Genomic DNA, 20,042 nt, shown 5'->3' on the forward strand with positions numbered 1-20,042 from the left:
GAACGAGCCATGCTACCACTTAAGAAATACGTATTAATCCACATCCCCCTTCATCAAGCAATCCCAGGGGAAGCTGGTGCAGATAACCTCCTGAGGAGAAGCGAGGTGACAGACTGAAAGGGTGAGGGACTGTCTCACCACGGCAGCAGAACCTGGAATCTGACAGTCCAGTCCAGCCTGGTAAAACAGGTCACAGCTTGGAGCTGGCTTTTAGCCAGGTGTTCTAGAGGTGACATAACAAGTGAAGTTCTATCAGTGTCTGACTCATGGTCCCCTGCTGATTTGCTGGAGGACAGACAGTAAGTTCCTCACATGAGCTGTTAGGCTGGAAAGGCACCCAAGTAACAGCAGCACACGAAGCCAGCTCATTAAAGGAACCAGCTTTCTCTTCCCCTCACTTCACCAACCGTTAGTGCCATTTCACTAGGCTGTGTGAAGAACGACTAGTGATGTGAGCAGGGCAGACAAATTCCCTGGTCAGCACTGGCAGAAGCACAAACCCTCTTCTTGATCAGTCATCAAGTCATGCCTGGAAAGAATAACTACTGAGCTTTTCATTACGCATTGAGGTGGCAGGAGCAGCACAGTACTCAAGTTTTCTCAGGAGCGTTAGCTGTTGAAATAACTGCACCTCTCCTGGACTGGCTACTGAAATCTGCTTCAGAGATCTGCACGGTGCTGCGTATTCTGGAGACATTACTTCCTTCCATGTGCTCCAGTTTATGTGAAGAAGTCCCTGGTGTCCCCATGAAAACATCAGAAAATCCATCTCTGCTGCCTGCCCAGCCCCTGAACCAGCGGTATTTAGGTGTGCCCCCAAAGCAAGTGACCCACGTGGGGACGAGGTCATACCTGCAGCTCCCACAGAGGACATCAGGGGCAGCTTCACTTCCACACCAGCCAAACACCTTTGCCAAGGAAAGGCAAAGCTTGTGTTCTGAACTGACATGCCCAACCACCAAAAATCAGTAGTCCCCATGTCCATTTAACAGCCTGAGGTTTTATGGCAGTGATCTTCCTGTGGCTGATTTGCAAAAGCTGGAATGTGTTATGTGAGCACAGCATTTCAGTTTTAGACTTTAAAGCCAGATACATAATTATATTAATACAATATATTGTGAAAGGATATTATTAGAAATACTGGTGACTTACTGAGAAGATTTAGGCTTGAAATCATTCCTAAATAACAGAGCTATGATCATAGCATGACATGCTAATTATTAATAGCCTGTAATATTCAATTATCTGACTTCAATAGCTCTAGGAAATTAAAGAGGCATACTGGACTCCATTATATTAAATAGATGACTAGGCTCTGCCACAGGCTTTCACTAGAACCTGCATGACTTCAACAATCAACACACCACTGCCAGTGAAACTGATACAAGCGTAAATGGGAAGGGAAGGAACTCCACAGGGAGGGGCAAATCCATGGGAGCTCTTTCCTTGGGAATCAAACACAGGATGTGCAGCAGTGTAACAGCAGCAGCTGTCACCATTTGACACAAATCAAACCGTGCAAGGTAAAGAAAGCAAACCCATCCAGCAGCCCTGCAATCAAAGGAAAAACAGGACAAATTTATGCAATATACAAACAGATGCCAAATTCCAGCTGGTTTTAAAGCAAACTAGGTACCTTTCCCACCTATCAGATACACTGAAGGCCTTGAGAAGCAGAGCTGGTTTAAGAAGTCATTTTTCCAGTGGAAATGTGCAGACCAAGTTAGAAGTAGACTTGGAAAAAAATAATTAACATAACATGAGACCATCTGAACTGAAAGGCTGGTGCCAGAGTTGTAACTTGTTTCTTTTCTACAGCCACATAAACCTCAGCGCTTCCACATGTAAAGAGGTCACATTTCTTCTCCCTGTTAACAACAGCTTTAAACTCTCAGATCATAATCTGACCATTTGATGCCAAAAAGTCTGACCCCACCCAGCCCAAGTTAACCTGCCTTTTTAACACCATAGCTGGATATTGGGAGACAAGTACAGAAATCATTAATGCACTCAAGTGACAAAATTCCAATATTCTCTTTTTGGATCACAGAATGTCTCTCCTCCTACTTCTCACAAAAACGTTCACTTAATTACTTATTTTCTGAATTCAACCACTGCATGCCACGAGCTGTACCACAGATGGAAACTCCAGGGAAGTAGTTATATTTTTACTAATACTAAAGCAGCTGTCCACTCAAAACTTCATAGGGAAGGCTCACATTAACCTTGGTGCCCTCACAAACACTGTCTCCTGTGGGTTCATCCCTGAGAGGTCAGCCTGGAAAAGCCTTCTGGTGAGACACACTGTCCTCAGCTAACTGAAGTTCCACCTACAGGAGGAGAATGTGTCATTTTCATTTACTGCCACACGGGAAATGCACCATCTAACAGGCCTCTTGTTTCTCTCCGTGTTCTGGCCAATAAATCACCAAGAGTAAAACTCAGTGAAGGTGAAGACGACCAAATCCAACGTACCCCATCTGAGGGCTATTAACCAATACACGTGCTGAGCAGAAGCAATATTGTTGATCACCCCTAAGTACCAGCTGTCTCAAAGAAGATGGTGAGGAAACCACCTTGCCTGTCTCAGGTACTTTTGTAACCTGAATTAAAGTAACATCCAAAAAGAAAAAAAAAACAAGATCTTGTAACAGAAAACATCTTTGTGCAATGTCCCTCTGGTACCCAAGGGGAGGTGTTTCTGCATCTGGAAGCCAATGCCTCTTCCTCCATTTTTCCAGGTGAGAATCTATGGCACAGACTTGAGCAACTTGTGCTGAGTCTCACAAGACGCCTGGGTGGAACGTGGAGCTGAGTTGTTACCTTAGCTGTGGCTGTAGAGATGCCATGATGCTCCCTCCTGTCCCATGCCCTGCACACCAGCCCCACGCAGCCAAGGTGAACTTGCCAACTTTATCTGGAGTTCTGGGAAGGGTTATGTCTCCTTCAGCAAGAAGACACACCAGAGGTGTCCGAGTACTCTGTCTCACAAAAAATGTAGTATGTCCAGGAATGGTTGTTTATACAAATCTATATGCTGCAAATTAGCTGAGGATGACATTGCTTTTTTCAGAGCTGTCACCTGCAAAGTAGTTTCTTTTTAGCCTTCCTCTCACACACTTTAAAAAGAATAAAAATAAAAATTAAAAAGGAGGACAAAGCACACCACAAATGCTACTGTATTATACAAAAAAACCCACAAAGCCAGGCCACAAACCAGCTGCTGTTTTCACAGTAGTCTAGAAGCAGAGGTCTCCTCAGAGGGATTAGCCCAAAAGGTGAGGACAGGAGAATCAAACTATCATATAAAATGCTATCCTGGCTCCAGATAGGTTCCTGACCTTTAAAAGAAACAACAAAATCCTAAAATGACAACAAAAAATAGAAATCACAACAAAGTAAAACCACCTTTAATTAAATTCCTACATAAAACAACATTTCTATGCAAAACAACTGTTTAGTCAAAAAGTAAATATATATATATATATATATATATGTTTCATTCTCTTTCAAATGTCAATGAGAATTGAGAGCTACCAGTGTTCCTTGGAGAACAAGCAGTAGTCAAGTCTACCTTGCTGATGTTCAGAAACAGTATGTTACACCTCTTAATCAGCAGTTCCCTATTGCACGTAACAAATTTGCTCTCCATTTAAGCACCTAAAAGCCTGGTACCTCACTAAATAAATAAAAACAAATCCAGTTTCTTCAGCAACCATCTTCAACATATATATCTTGGTAAAGCAACAGTACTGCAAGCTTTTAATAAATACAGAAAAAAAAAAAAAGGATTCATGACTTCTTATTGGTGTTTTATGGGATGATCTTTTCCCATCAACACTTGCTTTTCCAAACATTTGGGGTTTTTTTGGTATGTATGCTCTAAAAATCACTATGTGTGGTACATCTAACAAACGTTTTCCATATGCCAGTACATTTGCATGGCACAAGTAATTGGAGATATGAATTTCAGTGTAAGGCTGTAAGGAGCTTCTTGCTGAACCTGAAATAAATGTGCCTCTTTGGGAGTTGAAAACAAAGCCCCAGAGGATGAATAGGAGGCAGTCACCAATGAGGGATTCTCAGACATGTTTGGAACTGGCCTAACTTCCCTCCTAAAAAAAAGTGTGTTACGTCAGAGGAACAAAAGTGTGCAACCCTGAACATCTGGACACTGCATCATTTCCAAAGATCTGCCCTCCACCCCCCACCCTTCCCTATCTTACAAATATCTGCTCCTCTTCTGGCAGCAGTATAAGACATCAAGCAGCTCCCTGTAGTACAGTGACACTGTGGTTGCTATTTACAGTAGAATTATTTCATCTGTGCCACTAGGGCAGAGTTCATATGAAAAAATATACACAATATGGTCATTTTTAGCCAGATTAGGATATAAAAAAAAGAAATTTACTCTTCAAGACCCAACTTTAAACAAAGAACACTTCTGTCAGAGGCCTTCAAACCTCCCAAGTATGTTAGAGCACAACACCCTAACGTATAAAAACAAATATTTACACTTCCATAAAGTACCACAGAATTTTAAAAAATGCTTAGTAGCTCTCAGCGTGCAAAGTCAGCAGAAGAACGTTCACTAGTTGTAGAGACAGTCTTGGAATCAAGAATTCAGAAGCAGAGTGCAACAGACTCAGGAATTATTTCAGCCCATTTCTTTTTGTTGCTTTCATTCCTATTGAAAATCAGTGTTGTTGGTCGATCCTACAGATCTCCTTTAAAAACACTTCTCAGGGTAACATTCAGTTTAGTGCAAATGCCAAACTCATCTAGGATCTGTAGTCCTTCCGAACGGTGTGAGCCATCCAGTTCACCTTGGTAGTCCAGCTTTCCCGGAGGGCTTCATCAAACTTCTGCTTAAATTGTTTTAGTGCTTCTTCCTCACTCTTCCCTAAGGCGAGAGAGTCCTAAGATGGCAGGAGGAGAACAATTACTGTTAGGGATTTTAAAAACCACACCTCCTCCACCTTTCAAGACAAACCACATGGTTTTTTTCTGTTTTGTCACTTTTTCACCTGTTGAGCAATACATCAGTGCTATCTTCTGGGTTTAAGGATAAAAATCAAGAAGAATTAAACAAATAATTTACAGGTCTATGCTTGTGCATGAGCCAAGATGTAAAATACTCCTGAAATGACTACATTTAAGGTGTGGGGATGTTGAACTCATTGCAGAATGGTGGAGAACAACGTACATTCAGTTTCCTTTGACTGCTAGAATTTTGAGTTTTGAATTTTGAGAGAAACGGGAAACAATTAAAACGTATTCATCTTAGCACCAAAATTCACATACTGGAAAAGTGCTAAGACCTGCTGTGCTGTCAGTGTTACTCTACCTTGAGATACTGGATGTCCTTGACAGAAGTTAGCTCTGGAAGCCCTGCGGTCAGCATCAGTGCAAAGAGGGTGATGAAGAGGTTTCCGTGCTTGCGCAGGATCAAGTACGCGTCCTCACAGTACTGCCGGAACCTGCAGGGCAAGGGACAGGCCAGGGACAGCACGTGAGACCTCACACAGCCCAAACACACCAACAGCTCCCAGGATCAGCCCAAACACACCAACAGCTCCCAGCATCTGCCATCTGCTCCAACACGCGTACCGCAGGAACACAGTATCAGAGAGGACAGGTGTCTACAGGACCTCTCATGCATTCCCACAAAAATACCCCACGCCTCTCAAACAAGCCCTTAAAACATCAGAACAAGAGACCAAAACCTTTAAAAAACCCTACTGTTCTTCAGAAAGAGCAAATAATGCCATAGGTGGAGTAAGTGTCCTATCTCCCTGGGAACGTCAGGTGAAACACCCCGATGATCCCACACAGGGGATCCACAGTGGAGAAAGAAAAACTCTCTAGCAGTCCCTGCTGCTCCAGTCTGCACCTCTGCAGTAATTCCTTCCTGCCAACACGGTCAAAATTGAACTGACTGGCATCAAACTCCAGACACACCTGAGAATTTGCTCTGTCCCCCCAGATGTGCCACTGTTCAGTGTCTAATCTACAATTTTCCAGGGGAAATGGGAAGAACCCTTCAAAGCTGCAGTTCCTGATATATGAAGCTATTTGTGTATGTATTGTAGCTCTGGTGGAGAAGCAGACAGTCATGCAAATGCAAGTTACACCCTTCCTCACAAGTACAAATGAGCAAACCAAACCCAAACAGGCTCCTGGTCTGCTGGAAATTATCACCACAGATCATTTCAGTCACAAAAGGAAGAGATCAAAATAACACTCACCGACCAAATTTTTCAGTGTTCCCTGTTTTTCCTTGTTGAATAACATGAATGAAATCATAGGTGAGTATGAAAGGTACCCGTTCCCTTTTAATTCCAAACTTGGACTTGAAGTTTCCAAGAATATGCCCAAAATCTATATGAAAGAGCTAAAAAAAAAAGAAGTGAGAATTAATTTCTCCAGTGAAAATATTTCACCTTGCTAATACCTCTACAGGTGGATACTGATATCAAGAGCAACTAACTCATTATGCTGCTCTCCATAGCCCATGGTTTCAATCCTTCAGGAGTATTTGACTTTAAAACATTTCAGGACTTGTTTAAGTCTGTGATAACATCTGTACTTTTATGAGTGACCACCACTACAAATCGGTGTGCAAAAGATTATCTCAGGCTTAAGCTTCTGATGTCTGCCAACAGACATCTTGTTGGTAACATCCAATAGAGAAATTACCTGGCCATTTTTTCTGACCATGATGTTGTCACTGTGTCTGTCACCAATTCCCAGTACGTAAGTAGCTACACAGTAGCCAGCACAGGACAGAGTAAATTCTTCAATGGCTCGATCCAAGTCATCTCTGGAACCACAAACACAAACAATGTTAGAGCAAACTACTGGATACTCGTCTCATATCTTGACCTCAGGAAGGATTTTTCCATTTTTAAGCCAGAAGCCCATTAGGATGCTGTAAAACTACACTTATCTGAGAGAAAATACTGTAAGGAGTAGCCAAGGAGAATAGGAGAAATGCAAACATTATGAAAGGCATCAAGGCTTGAGACTCATGTAATTTTCCCGGGTTTGTTTGCTTTGCCAAATCTTATATAACTTACTCAACAATGTCCAGTCAAAATGCTGCAAATGCCAGAATTTCAGCTGGATCATTGTTTCAATTCCAATGGCACCATGAATCTGCATCAGAATTTGATATGCTAGAAAAATCAGTGGCAACAAACCTGCCAGAAGAGCCACACATTCCTCAGTATTGAAACAGAAGCTTATTTTGTAGCTTACACTACAGATGAGAAGATAACTGTAGGCATTACCCTAGGTTGTATTCCTTCAGCCAGTTTAAGAGAGCATCTTTGTTGAAGGCGGCAGCCGCAGCGACATTGCTGCTGTTTAACTGAATGTCAGCAATGGTTTCTGAACTAGAAACAGCCTCAATCAGGCCAGAGTGATCTCCAGTTGCTAAACAGCCATAGGGCAATATCCTGAAAGAAAACACAGACTTGTGTTAAAAACAAATCCAGTAGGAATGTTTCCTTAGTGCATCTGTATTTGGAGTGGGCTGAATACTGACACTAACTTGAACATCACACTCTGCAAGCAACACCTGTATGCTAACCTTGGAAAGTTCAAACAGCAGCAAAACATTAACACCATTTTTTCCCCCATTACATATGTGTATGCAAAACAAAGAAAACAAGGAACCCTTTTTTCCCCTTTTACTAGGTAATTATGACTTGTAATTTTATAGGAGAAACCACAGAGGGAGCCCTTTGTTTTCATTTGTTAATTTACTGGCTAAACAGTTACCTTACACTCACATCCATTCTAGACTAAATTATTTATGTAAATGGAAAAGAGGCTCCTTTCCCCCCCTTCCTTCTATTTCAAACTAAAATGATAGAAAACCTTTTAAATATAAATGTAAATTAATGTTTTCCAACTGTTACTAATTCTAAGTATAAAAAGCTAATGAAAAACAGGAATACATCTTTTAACCTGCCTGATATATGAGACTGAGACTATTCCTATGCAGTCATATACTATGCACAGTGAAAATATTGACAACAATATCATTGCATTAAAATAAGACACAATTAACGTGTCTTATTTTGGATCAAGGAGATGTGACTAAATAGATGAGTTTTTCCAAAATGTTTTCTCACTCCAGATGCTTAAAAAGCTGAATGGAACAGCAGCTTAGATGGAGGCTTAACATACACAACGGAAGCTTAGAGCAAACTCTTCAAAGGCATTGCAGCACAAACAGAGGTGTCTACTCCTGTGCTAGGCACCTCAGGTCAAGAACATCATCTCAGCTGGTCCTGGATCCATCCAGAAAGGATGCCCAGGCAACCCAAACTGCAGCACACAAGCTATAGACCAGCGCTCACCGACGCCCAAAACCGTTTAAAACCTTGCAGGACACATTAACATCTGTGTGTGCACATATATTAAAAGCACTGCTGGTGGAGTTGTCGTCAGTATTTACACATGAAACAAATATTGTTTGATTGCTGGAGAGCAGAACCACATCTCTTCACTGACACAGTTTATTAGCCCCAGCCATAGATGAAAATAAACAAAATTCCAGATGAAATTAACTGTAACTTCCTGGCCTAACAGCTATTTGATAACTGAACTGTTTCTCTGCCCCAGAGATATCACACAACTGCAGCAGCACAAGCAATGACAACTGCATAGCTGGGGAGTCTTCTCTGCTGGCTTTAACAAGCACACAGAAAACCAGATTCAACGGGGTATTTGGAGAACACTCAACTTCAACACAAAAAAGATGCGGTGCAGATTTGGAACCTTCCCCTTTCTGTTCTAACCTATCTCCCAATTAAACAGCCCAACTCTGTAGCCCAGAGGGTTCCCACAAGGAGCCGAGGGGTCTCTAATTCCTGAGCGTTCATGATAGAAGGAAGCACTGCCCATCCTTATCACCACACGACAAACCTAAGGCAAATATTGCCAGGTTAAAGTGCACGCTGGCCTTCGGCCACGGCATTTCAACCCACCCTACTTGCAGCTTAACTGGGCACATGTCCAACAACTTCCCCTTCAAAAGCAAGCAATGATGAAAGCCTTCAGCCCCTTGAGGGCTGTGTGGTTACAACTGGAGGAAAAAACATCCTTGTCAGAGAGACAGTTTGACAGGAGTCAAGTTGGGGACAAATCCTCTGGGCCCTTTCCATCTCATCCTGGTCTTTCTGACTTCAACATCTGTCAGCAGGATATGCTCCCTGCTTTTTAACGCCAGTGAAGACCACGAGCAGATCAATACAGCAACCCTGGGCAGAACAGAATCCTTTCTTCTTCGCTCCATTTAATACTCCTCTCTAATTTAAGAGCTTGATTCACCAAGGCAATATCTTTTCAAATACACCACCAAACACTAGTAATTTATCAACACATTCTCTGTTAACTTCAGGCCCAGTGGTTTAAAAATACTGACATTCTTTAGACTTGTAACAAATACATTTTCCCACTTGTTTGTGAACTCTGATTGCATTCATACACAGCCACTTAGCATCAGATTTCACATGTTAAGGGAGATGAAAATGAAAACTCATGATAAATAGGCAGTGAAATCATTGAGAGGACTTCCTCTCTTCATCCAAAAAGTAACCAAATACTAAGTACCTTTATGCCAATTTACCATAGCCAAAGGTCACTCAACATAGATCAAACACCTCAAACTTAGGATTTCCTGTTGCTTATTTCACTAGTTGCTCCCTTAACACCATTTCATTGCTGCAATACAGGTAAAGCAGTGGAAACACTTTCTGACGCAAGGTTTGCTCTCCTAGGAGGTGCAACACTGCAGCCCCACGTCAGGCTTGGGAAGACAGATGTTATCCTCCTCTGCTGTCACACCTATTTGTAATATTGGAACACTCCTCACAGGGATTACAGAAAGCTATGCATCTACTATGAACATGCTTGTACATATGTCTTCAGCTGCAGAATTTTTAAAATCAAATTAACTTGAAGAGTTGTAACTTTTCAGGGAGTTTGAACCTCTGAAATTCTCATTTTGTAATTCTGGAGATGAAACCTCAATATAAATAAATACCATTTAACTCAGTGAGCTTGCTCCATAGTCACCTATATTTAAAGCACACAAAACAACTAAACTACAGAAAGAACTAAGGAAGTTTGGCTGCACTAATGTCTTAGGCCAACTATTTCCTGCTCCATTTCCAGGTAATAGTTTGTCTAGAGATGAACAGGTAAGGGAATTAATTAAAGAATATAATCTTTTGGGTTTCTCCTTTCCCTCTGTCACTTGATTGCCTGATGTCCAAGGTACACTGAGCCAGATGTCCCTCAACAACAGAGGGGCTGGGGTTCGTTGGGGTGATGGCCTTTGCTGTCTCATGGCTGGGTCTGTACTGAGCAGCAGATGCCATTTACACCTGAAGTTTTATTCAGTTGTGCACTCCGTGGTCCATCCAGCAACAGCCCAGGACAAAGCACCTACTGGAGTATGCTGCTGCATCCTCCACGTACAGGTATTTCCTTTCCCTGGTCTCCTTCTGGTGTTTGGTCGAAGTGCACACACAGGAAGAGAGACAACAAAACACCCCGTGTGGCAGAGGCCAGGTCACCCCCGAGACAGATCAGCTGAGAGTAAAACCAGCCAACCTTTCTCCTTCTTCAGCTTGGGAGATCTCAAACCCAATATGTATTTCATATTCCTCTCCAGAGCTGAGAAACCCCACGGGGAATACTGTGCTTGCTTTAGACAGACTGGGCTGACATTTCACTCTGAGTTACCCCCCACTAAGGGACTGCAGGCTGCAGAGCCATTAGGAGGAACCTGACCCTCCCCAGACTCCACGATTGCAGCACACTGCCTGCCCCTTGAGCCATGCTTCACAGAAGCTGTACAGTTCACTTGTGGCAAGGTCCTATTGACTGGAAGAGAGGCAAACAGCAAGTGCTTCTGCTGTCACACTGGTGAGACAAGTGAGAAGCCCTGGTTTTACTTGAATGGAGTAATTTGGCTTCTTGTGGAAAAAGGTTTGTGAAAAAAAGGTTGAAAAGTGCAAAATCCATCATGCATCCACTAAACTGAAAAAGGAAACAACAGCTTCAGGGAAACCAAAGCTTCAAAAGATAATACAGGGCAAGAAGAAACAACCCCACTAATTGGTATGGATGTATGAAGTTGTGCTTTTCAGGAGAGCAGATCTACCTGACACTACTTTTTACCTGACACCACAGTCAAGCAAGAAGCAAGTCAACAAGTTCTGAATTGTGAATAAGGCAACAGAACTCATTGCCACTGCTGTTAATTCATAAATTTTGGAGTTCCCTCTTCTTGAGAGGCATGTAGACTGTAAACATGGAGATCACAGTCTTACCCTGTCAGCTGTGTCCAGGCAGTCAGGGAAGGAAGATGCTCCCAGTTAAGTAAATAAATGGAAGTAGCCAGTTACAGAACTTCAATTTTCACTAGAAACTTCCCCTTTCTACTTTTCTTCTTAGAGTTTTAAGAGAAATGTTGAATATCAGAGGTACTTTCTGGGTTTCCTTTGCTGAGTGTAAAAAAATGCCTTAGTCAGGGAAAGGAGTTTTAAGAGAAATGTTGGATAGCAGAGGTACTTTCTGGGTTTCCTTTGTTGAATGTAAAAAAATGCCTTAGTCAGGGAAAGCATATTTGGTGACTCCTAATCACTGCTGTTGTTCGCTAGGCACAGTGTGTGGCCCAGTGTGGAACCACAAACTAAGCTTCTGGGAAGACAGCGACCAAAGAATGTCTCATCTGGGATTCCACAGCTGCCAGAGGTTGTCCTTGCCCCTAAATGCTGGATCAGTCTCCTCACAGTCTATTTATAATGACATAAATTATCTAAAGTTTCCTGAATTCAGTGTTCAACTTAACACACGCTCAGCCATCTCATCACAAATATACACTTCCAGAAACAATTTATTATTCACATTCCTACCTTAACCCATACTTCACTTGAAGGAATCTTTCTGTAAGCAGCGTAAGTAACAAGTTTATAATTTTACTTATCTGTGTGGGCTGATGTTATGTGCATTATGAAGCTCCCGTTACTATGCTTGAACCACAAAAAGTTTGAAATCATCCCAAAGAATCTAAATGAAGTATTTCAAGTAATACTTAAGTACTTCTAGCCTTATGAACAACACTTAAATTTGAACACAAAGAATTACAGCTCTTTTACAGGCATACAAAATCAAATTTACGGCCTCCAGATGGTATATAATATTGTGAGACCCAGTATCTTTAGAACTACTTTTCTAAAAAGAATTAGAATTTGAGAATTACACTAGCTAAAACTGGTGCACAGATTTGGCTGGAAAAGTTCCCCATGTACTGGAGAGATGTATGGTAACACTGAACAATGCCCGATGCTGTTTCTCTGTGGAATACTCCAGCATTCCCACAAACAACTCATGCTTATCTTAGCAAGCGCATGCAGGTAAATGCTGCTCTGCAAGAGACTCTGGAAGATATAAAGATATTTCTGGTCTAAAAAATGTTTTCTGACATCCAAAAGAATGTAAAGTGGAGCTTCAGAATATACATTGAAGATACTCACAGTGACTGTAATTCTCACTGTAAACAGCAGTAAGTACTGCTCACAGCAGGGAGAAAAAGTGGCCACTACAAAAAATACTTGAGTTTATTGCTACTTACACAACTGATTAAAAGGTGACAAGCTTCCATGGGAGGAGATACTACCCTAGAGACTTGACTAATGACCTAACACATGAATGAAAATCCCACAACCCTCCTCATCATTCTGAAATAAGCTTTTTAAACACTTGAAACTCCTGTACTCTTGGTACCTTGGAAAGGTTTTTTATTTCATTTTGAGAGAAGTGGCTCTGTGGGAGCAGCAGAGCTCCCCAACCCCAAATTCCCAGTACTTAAAGCTGACTATTTTCTAGAGAGAATTTTGCCTTTCAGTTCTACCTATTAGAGAGCCTCAGTGGTGCATTCCAATGCATTCTTCGGGAGATCCGTGTTTCATGTTTGTACCTTACCTGCACATGTGTACTAGAACCAAAGAGCTGCAATTCTCATAATCACTAAATCCTTATTTTTGCAAATTCCTGGAAAACCAGTTGCTGGACCCTTACGTCAGGAATTGTTTCCTGACTTCACAGAATGCTTTTTATCTAGATGATTTTCAAAGGATGGAAACAGTAAACTGCATAAGAGAACGGTGGAATTTATAATCAGCGTAGCAACTCAGACAGACATCAAGAGATATGGTGCACTAGGAAAAATGTTCTGCTTGACAATGAACAAAAATCACAAAGTTTCACTTCTTCCATTATTTGTCTTCACAGTTAAAGTATTTTGAAATGTGGGCCACATAGGCAAAGAAATGCAAAGAAAAGCCATCTAACTAGTTACAAGAGCTGCTTTCTATAGCCTGTTCATATGGCAGCTGAAACCTTTGGGCACTGGCACAGATATCTGTTTAGAAAGGGGAGAGAAGGGAAGGTATTTAAAAAACAGGAAAGCTTTGCTCTAAAAGTGGACTCTCCATCCAAATAACACAGCCTTCAAAAGACTCACCTGAGGTCCAGACCAGCTTCTTTCCAAAGTATGTCCATCAGACGCAAGATCTGGAGCGTCAGCATGTCCTGTCGGAGATCTACAACAGAGAGTTGAAACGCTACTTCAACTTCCCACTGTGTTGCAGACAAACTTCCCAATATTTCTAAGGCCTGAAGGAAAAGGTCTCCAAAAGCACTCAAGCCTAAAGGTTAAAATGGGGTTAACCATAATTATATCATCACAACTGATAATGACTATACTTTGAGACCCAGTCATAGGCAGATGCTTAATTTCTTTAGCGATGTTAGAGCAAGCGACGTTTCTGCTATGGCAATAGAGCAACACAACTCAAGTGAAGTGTGGGGATGAAGAAGGAATGTGAAAAACATTACCATTTTTAGGATCACTTACCATCACCATTTTTAAAGATGATCCCTACGAGATCCCCTCCAAACATTTTGTTGTTGTATACTATCCACAGAGGCTTCATTTTGGAATCCATATATCTACATTTCTCAACACTAGAAGAAAACAGAAGTTTTGGTCAAACTTTTCAGCTGAAAAGCTATAAACATTGTTCAAAACACAACAGAACATGAAAGACTCTCAGGTTGGAAGTACTTTCATTCTGCTGCTATGCTAGGAATGGTTACTGAGTCATGAATGTATCTGTCAGAGCACAGGAGTCAGTGACCAGCACACATGTACCCAATGCTTAAATCATGCTCCCGACTTCTCAGAGAAAAGTTTTCTTCATATAATTTCCCATCAATATTTAGCCTTTGATTTTAAGTGCTGTTAAAAGTTTCACTAGGTTTTGTGCTTACTATTATAAACAGAAGCCAGGAATGCAGTCTAATTCACTTTTAGGCTTATATTTAAATAAATTTAGGTATGGTAATGCATTGAATAAGAGCATTAAGTTTCATGGTGGATCACAAAAACCTAACTTGGCTGATAGCTTAACCTGGGCAGATTCCCAAGAGACCTTCTCTCACTGTGGAAGAGGTTCCCCGTGAGAGTGTGGCTGCTGAACACCAGAGCCAAGGGAAGTCAGAGCACACACACGTTTCTGCTTTACTGCTCCCAGGCAAAAGCTACAGTGACGTTTTATTCACTCATTCTTAACTTACTGTAGCTCTGAAAGTATAACAGAAGGGTTCAGAGGAGACTGGAGGTCAGAAAGTGCTTCTCTGTAGGCATTTTGCTTCAGACACGTGTGCATTGCATCTTTTCCTTTTGCTTTGCTTTGCTTCATGGCATTCAGCTTAATTAGACTATTTAAAGTCTTCATCTTATTAAGCGCTTCCACCTGAAAGAGAGATTTTATCTTTAAAAGTTATTGCTCTCATTTTATACATAATACAGTGAAAAACCCCATTTCAAAATAGAAGAAAGTATTAAATAATTCTACAACTTTTTAAAAAAGGAAACAATAGATGGCCACTAAGATGGCATGCCCCCCAAAATATGAGAACAGCCTTTTCTAAAGCCACTTACATCCCAGAAATCCCATTTTCATAAGTGACAAAGGCACTGACGGGCTGAAAGCTCCAAAGCTTTGAGTCACTTTCTAAAGCATGGCTTACTTAATGTTTCAAAATAAATAAATAAATAAAAATTAGGTATTTGAATGTATCATACATTCAAATTCTTTCTTCAAAACACAATTTTAATACACTGTTTCACTAAAGCAAATAATGTAGGTACCCCTATCCATGCTGAAGTCAACAGAAATATTGAGTGCTCCATACGTCCAACAAAATCAAACATTGCTTGAAATGAGCTGGGGACACAGAAACCTCACTGCACGTGTCCAGTTAGTTGCATGCAATACAGTAACAGCCACACAACCACTTGTGGGCCATCTTCACATACAGAGCTACAGGTACTTAACTTTTACAGAGCAGGGTCTTAAATGTTTGTTCATTAAAATATGCTGAAGTTGGGCATAATGTAAATGCTCTAATCAGTTAAAGCTTTCTTAATTACAGTATCTCATCTAAGCAATACCACTACCTTAAAAATGTATAAAAATGCAAGGCAAAAACTTGCAACCAACACAGGGGCATTGAACCCTTCCCCCTGCCCCTTCTGTTTTAGTCTTTTCTACTGGTACATGATTTCTAAGAAAACAACCAGTGATGTAACCTGTACATAACACTAACAGAGAAACGCCCTTTGGTACCAAGCCTAGACACCAGCACGTACAACAAACACAATTTCTACCTTGCATCTACATCTAACAACTTGTTAGCCAAATATAAAATAGTTTGGTAACAGTCACCTCTAGCTGCACTAGCCACAGTTAACATGCTCAGCAGTACACACATTCTCTAGCAAACAGCATCAATGGAATAACTACAGAAACGGATTTCTATATGAGGAAGCTTCACTCCAACTTACAAGGTGCTGAGTCAAAGCTGACCACTTCCACAGGCAGACTGAACCCTGTCAGGCAGGATGCTGTGGAAATTGTATGTGGTTTGATTATAAAACTGAGGCAGTGGAGACCTGCCAGGTCAGCCATCTGTCAAAACCAAAAGCACTCTGCTTTTCCACTATTCTAGGAGCTGTACAAACATCAGTGACAAGGGAACAAAATGGAACCTGTGCTGTACAAACAGGAACTTTTTGAAGTATTTCTACTTTGAATTTCTTCCGTGTTTGCACAGTTGGGAATTTTTTTGCCCCTTCTTTGATTGTACTGACATTTGTTTCCTGTGAAGTGCACAAAAACTTTACTGACCCCAGGTCTATTGCTTAAAGCATTTCACCACCTAATCTTTGTATGATTTTGACAATACTAACAAGCACGCATGGATGAGATGGTCTTTTCCATGTCCTGAGAACTGTAGGAATAAGAAGCACAACAGTATGTTCCTGTTCCATCTGCCTCTCAAAGCACAGTTTCAACGTAGACAGTATCCAAGCTGTTGGAAATAACACTCACCAGACAAGTATCTGAGTTAGTCTTTGCAGTGTGATACAGCAAATATATTAATTCCAGAGAGAGGTAATTTTTCAAAGATTTTTATGGTCACAATCTAAATTAACTTGCTAAAACTGCATTGCAGACTTCAATTTGCAAGTTTCTCAATGACCTGCTGATACGCTTACTAGTGTATTTAAAAGCAAACTCTCACACTTATTAGGGTATTTAAAAGCAAACACATCTCAATTTTTTTCTCTGTTTTGCTTTGTAAACAGCAAATGTATGTCAACACTAAAATGAGTATTCCATTCACTTCAACGCCTCTATTTCCTCTATTTCCAGGTGTACAACAACTACAGAAGGTTTTGCATCACCTTCTAACAAAAGCCAAATCTGCAGTAAGTAGTCCTGGAGCCATCTAGATAAAGGGTAATAATTTGTGTTGAACTACTGACTGTTACTGGGGACAAAAGGTCACAAGTTTCAAGTGCACAGAAACCTTTCTTCAGTTATTCCAGACAGCCTACTGCTCTATCCAGGACATCTTGTGTATCTCAGAACACCCTAAAACCAGCTCCCTATCCCCCTACCTGCTTTCTGTGCCAGGGAGGACAGCTCCACCATCCAGCTAGTTAGCCCTTTATTTCTGTCTCAGCCATGCCCCCTTCTCTTTCCTCTTCCCCAACAGGTAGGTTTTGTCAGAATAACCAAGATGCCCCATAGGAGCCAGGCAGCAAGGAACTGAGTTACCAGCTGGGATAAGCCAGGTTTTGAAAGGAGAAGTGAAGTCTGTACCTGTTTAGCAAGCACTTTCATATGGGCAACGCTTCCTCGGCAGTAAGCTTCAAGTATCAAACCAAACTGGACTGAGACACCAGGAATGTGAACCTCTGACCTGTGAGAAGAAAAGCTCCTCGTCAGACCACAGCATTTACAGGTTAGCATTCTTCAAGTCATTAAAACAAAATTAAAAACCAACCAAACCAAAAAACAGCAGCAAAACCAACCCCACCAAGTAGCAAAACACCTTATGGTCAGGTGGATAAAACAAAAAGCCAGATTTCTTAAGAAATAACAGAATGTGGAAGTGCTGAAGACTATGAGGACTGGCTAGTTTCAATGCATGTCACTTGTTTCAAGGTCCAGGACTGCTCTGGAGGCAGTAATGTTAAGAGATAGGGACTGGAATTGTGGATTTGTTTTCAGGAACCTCTTTTATTCAAGAAAGTTGCACTGATAAGCCATGGAAGATGATACTAACAAATCGGGGCCCAGCATTAAATCACATGTTCTCAAGTCTTGGTAAGGAGAAAGCCAAAATTTGCCTGAGGGAGAACACTATGAAACAAATGACTGAACCTTATACCAGAGCCAATTATCCTCCCAAAACATTTTCCTGTAGTACTTGCTCTTTTGATTTAGAAATACTAAAATAAAATGTACTTGGAAGATAGCATCAGCTTATAATACACCCTGCAAGTTCTCTGCCATTCACGAAACCAGATATCAGAAGTATCAAGGACACACAAAACTGTTTTTATTTTCTGTTAGACTCTCAACAGTAATATAAATTTATTCCAAACTGTGGGGTAAATATTGTACTTTTACTGCACTGACAGACAAAACAAACACTGAAGTGATACACACAAACCTAACTTATCAGATAGATCTGAATGCAGTTTGGAATAGTTCCATCAAACAGTAGATTACAAACCACTGTAATAAATTTTTAATTACAGGTTTCCTCTGACCTATAAATGCCAAAGGTAAAGAAACAAGGATTGGCAGGGGACTATGATAATGGATCATTTAGAAAAATCCTCAAGAAATCATATCTGGAAGTCCCCTCAGGCTCAGCAGTTTCAGAAGGAGCCTGGGGAAGCCCTCGTACCTCAGGTGCCAGAAGAGCATCTGTCCTATTCTCCTGTTGGCCAGCGCTCGCTCCAGCAGGAACCTGGAGAGCGCGCAGTCCAGGAACGGCTCGTACTTCAGAACCTGCACGAGCTGCAGGAGATACTGAGAGAGCTCTTCATCACTAGAGGGAGGGACGTAAAAGCAGTTAGTGACAGAGTGAACCCAGAAACTCTCACACTTCTGACAAACCCAACAATGACAGATTTGTTTCAACAGCAAGAGTGCCCCCCAGGTTTTCAGTTGCATGGAGAAGGACACTAATACACAACTTAGTGCAACTGCCAGACTGACCAGTTCATCAGTAAGCCATACCTCAAACAGAACCTTTAAAGCAAACACCTGCTGTTCTGTGACAGGCTTTTTACAAGATCAAGATCTCAGCCCAAGTGCTCAGCTAAGTATCCGGGAAATTAATTATTTTGAGTTATTTCAGACTGGACTTTGGGTCCCTTTGACCACTCAGCCTCTAAGGAGACAGACCTTTGGAACCACATAGCGAGTAGTCAGCATGGATAAGAACAGAGAATAATTTCATATACATACAGAAGCCACTCAGCTTAGAAAGATGGGGAGAAGAGCATTCACTCCACTGAAAACAATTCAGTTATCATGTCTTTAAAAGTTACTACCTGTCAGTTAAAAAGTGTTCATTTATTAGGATATACCTACAAAGTGATCCATTTAGCCAAAATTCTTTATGTCTAAGTTTTGTCTGAAATGTACATTACCTTTGAGAAACCAAACAGTGCCCAAATTACTCCTACTTCAGAAGTGCAAGTTTAGGTATTTATCCACAGTTTATAAACATACCTTTGAAAAGTATCTATGCTAATTAACTATTTCAAGTAATAGTCTGACATAATACAACTGATTCAAATAATGTTCTATAAAATCCTGTATTCCCCTCTCCACAAAAACCCAATATTTTTTTTTTTTACCAGCTGCCTTCATCAGACTGTCAAAGACATTAAAAATTGATTTCTGACACTCAGCTGAACATGATTTTCTGGCTTCAGGACTAGAACTAAGAATTCTGGAATTCTAGATGCAACAATTCCACAGTATTAGGACAGTCCAGCAGCTAAATTGCTTGTTTGCATTAGAAAGAAATAAAATTATTTTCTTTTAACCTCAAAAGTCTAGCCTTGACCATTAAAAAAATTAATCATTAAACTATTCACCACAGAGAATTTAGAATTCAAGGACAGGAAATATTCAGTAATGCTGCAAATGATAATGTTATACAAATCTTGCCCTAGGTTACTGTGAAGAGCAAAATTACACACAATAAAGGAAGAACTGCAAACAGCAAAGACTACTGTAAAGAACAAACAAGTCAGTCATTCTCTGGGTTCTTTCATATAATCTACAGTTCACATTTCTTTTAAATGATACAGCCAATACCTGACAAGTGTGGGGTGGATGGACAGCAGTTCTTGCAGTATTTCACTACTGTAATATTTTCTCCCCTTGCTATTAAGAAGTTCTCACATTATCTTGCTTTCCCCTTGTCCTAGAAAGGGGTGACCACAGAACCCTCTGTGGGACAAAGTTACACTGGTGTTCTCTTGGCAACGTGGAAAATAATCATCACTGAATACAAGATGTCAGAATAAAAGGGTTTGTTTGGCTGCCCATGCACTTATCTAGAAATAAGACTGCTTT

The 20,042-nt window shown here is 40.9% G+C and overlaps 1 protein-coding gene across 1 annotated transcript in view; it reads right to left on the reverse strand.

The window, feature by feature from the left end:
• Positions 1 to 3,391: 3,391 nt before the first annotated feature.
• The window catches only part of PIK3CB (phosphatidylinositol-4,5-bisphosphate 3-kinase, catalytic subunit beta), a 51,653-nt gene continuing 35,002 nt past the window's right edge, over positions 3,392 to 20,042 (reverse strand). Inside the window, exons 14-23 of the mRNA XM_008949510.1 lie at positions 18,355 to 18,498; positions 17,259 to 17,358; positions 14,662 to 14,840; positions 13,940 to 14,049; positions 13,547 to 13,625; positions 7,293 to 7,460; positions 6,700 to 6,823; positions 6,249 to 6,394; positions 5,348 to 5,480; positions 3,392 to 4,919 (exon numbers count right to left, since the gene is read on the reverse strand). Coding sequence (XP_008947758.1) covers positions 4,782 to 4,919; positions 5,348 to 5,480; positions 6,249 to 6,394; positions 6,700 to 6,823; positions 7,293 to 7,460; positions 13,547 to 13,625; positions 13,940 to 14,049; positions 14,662 to 14,840; positions 17,259 to 17,358; positions 18,355 to 18,498 — 1,321 coding nt within the window. The 3' untranslated portion in view covers positions 3,392 to 4,781. The remainder of the gene's footprint in view (positions 4,920 to 5,347; positions 5,481 to 6,248; positions 6,395 to 6,699; positions 6,824 to 7,292; positions 7,461 to 13,546; positions 13,626 to 13,939; positions 14,050 to 14,661; positions 14,841 to 17,258; positions 17,359 to 18,354; positions 18,499 to 20,042) is intronic.

This window comes from Merops nubicus, unplaced genomic scaffold, assembly GCF_000691845.1.
Source record: "Merops nubicus isolate BGI_N331 unplaced genomic scaffold, ASM69184v1 scaffold16601, whole genome shotgun sequence".
Classification (NCBI taxonomy): Eukaryota; Metazoa; Chordata; class Aves; order Coraciiformes; family Meropidae; genus Merops; species Merops nubicus.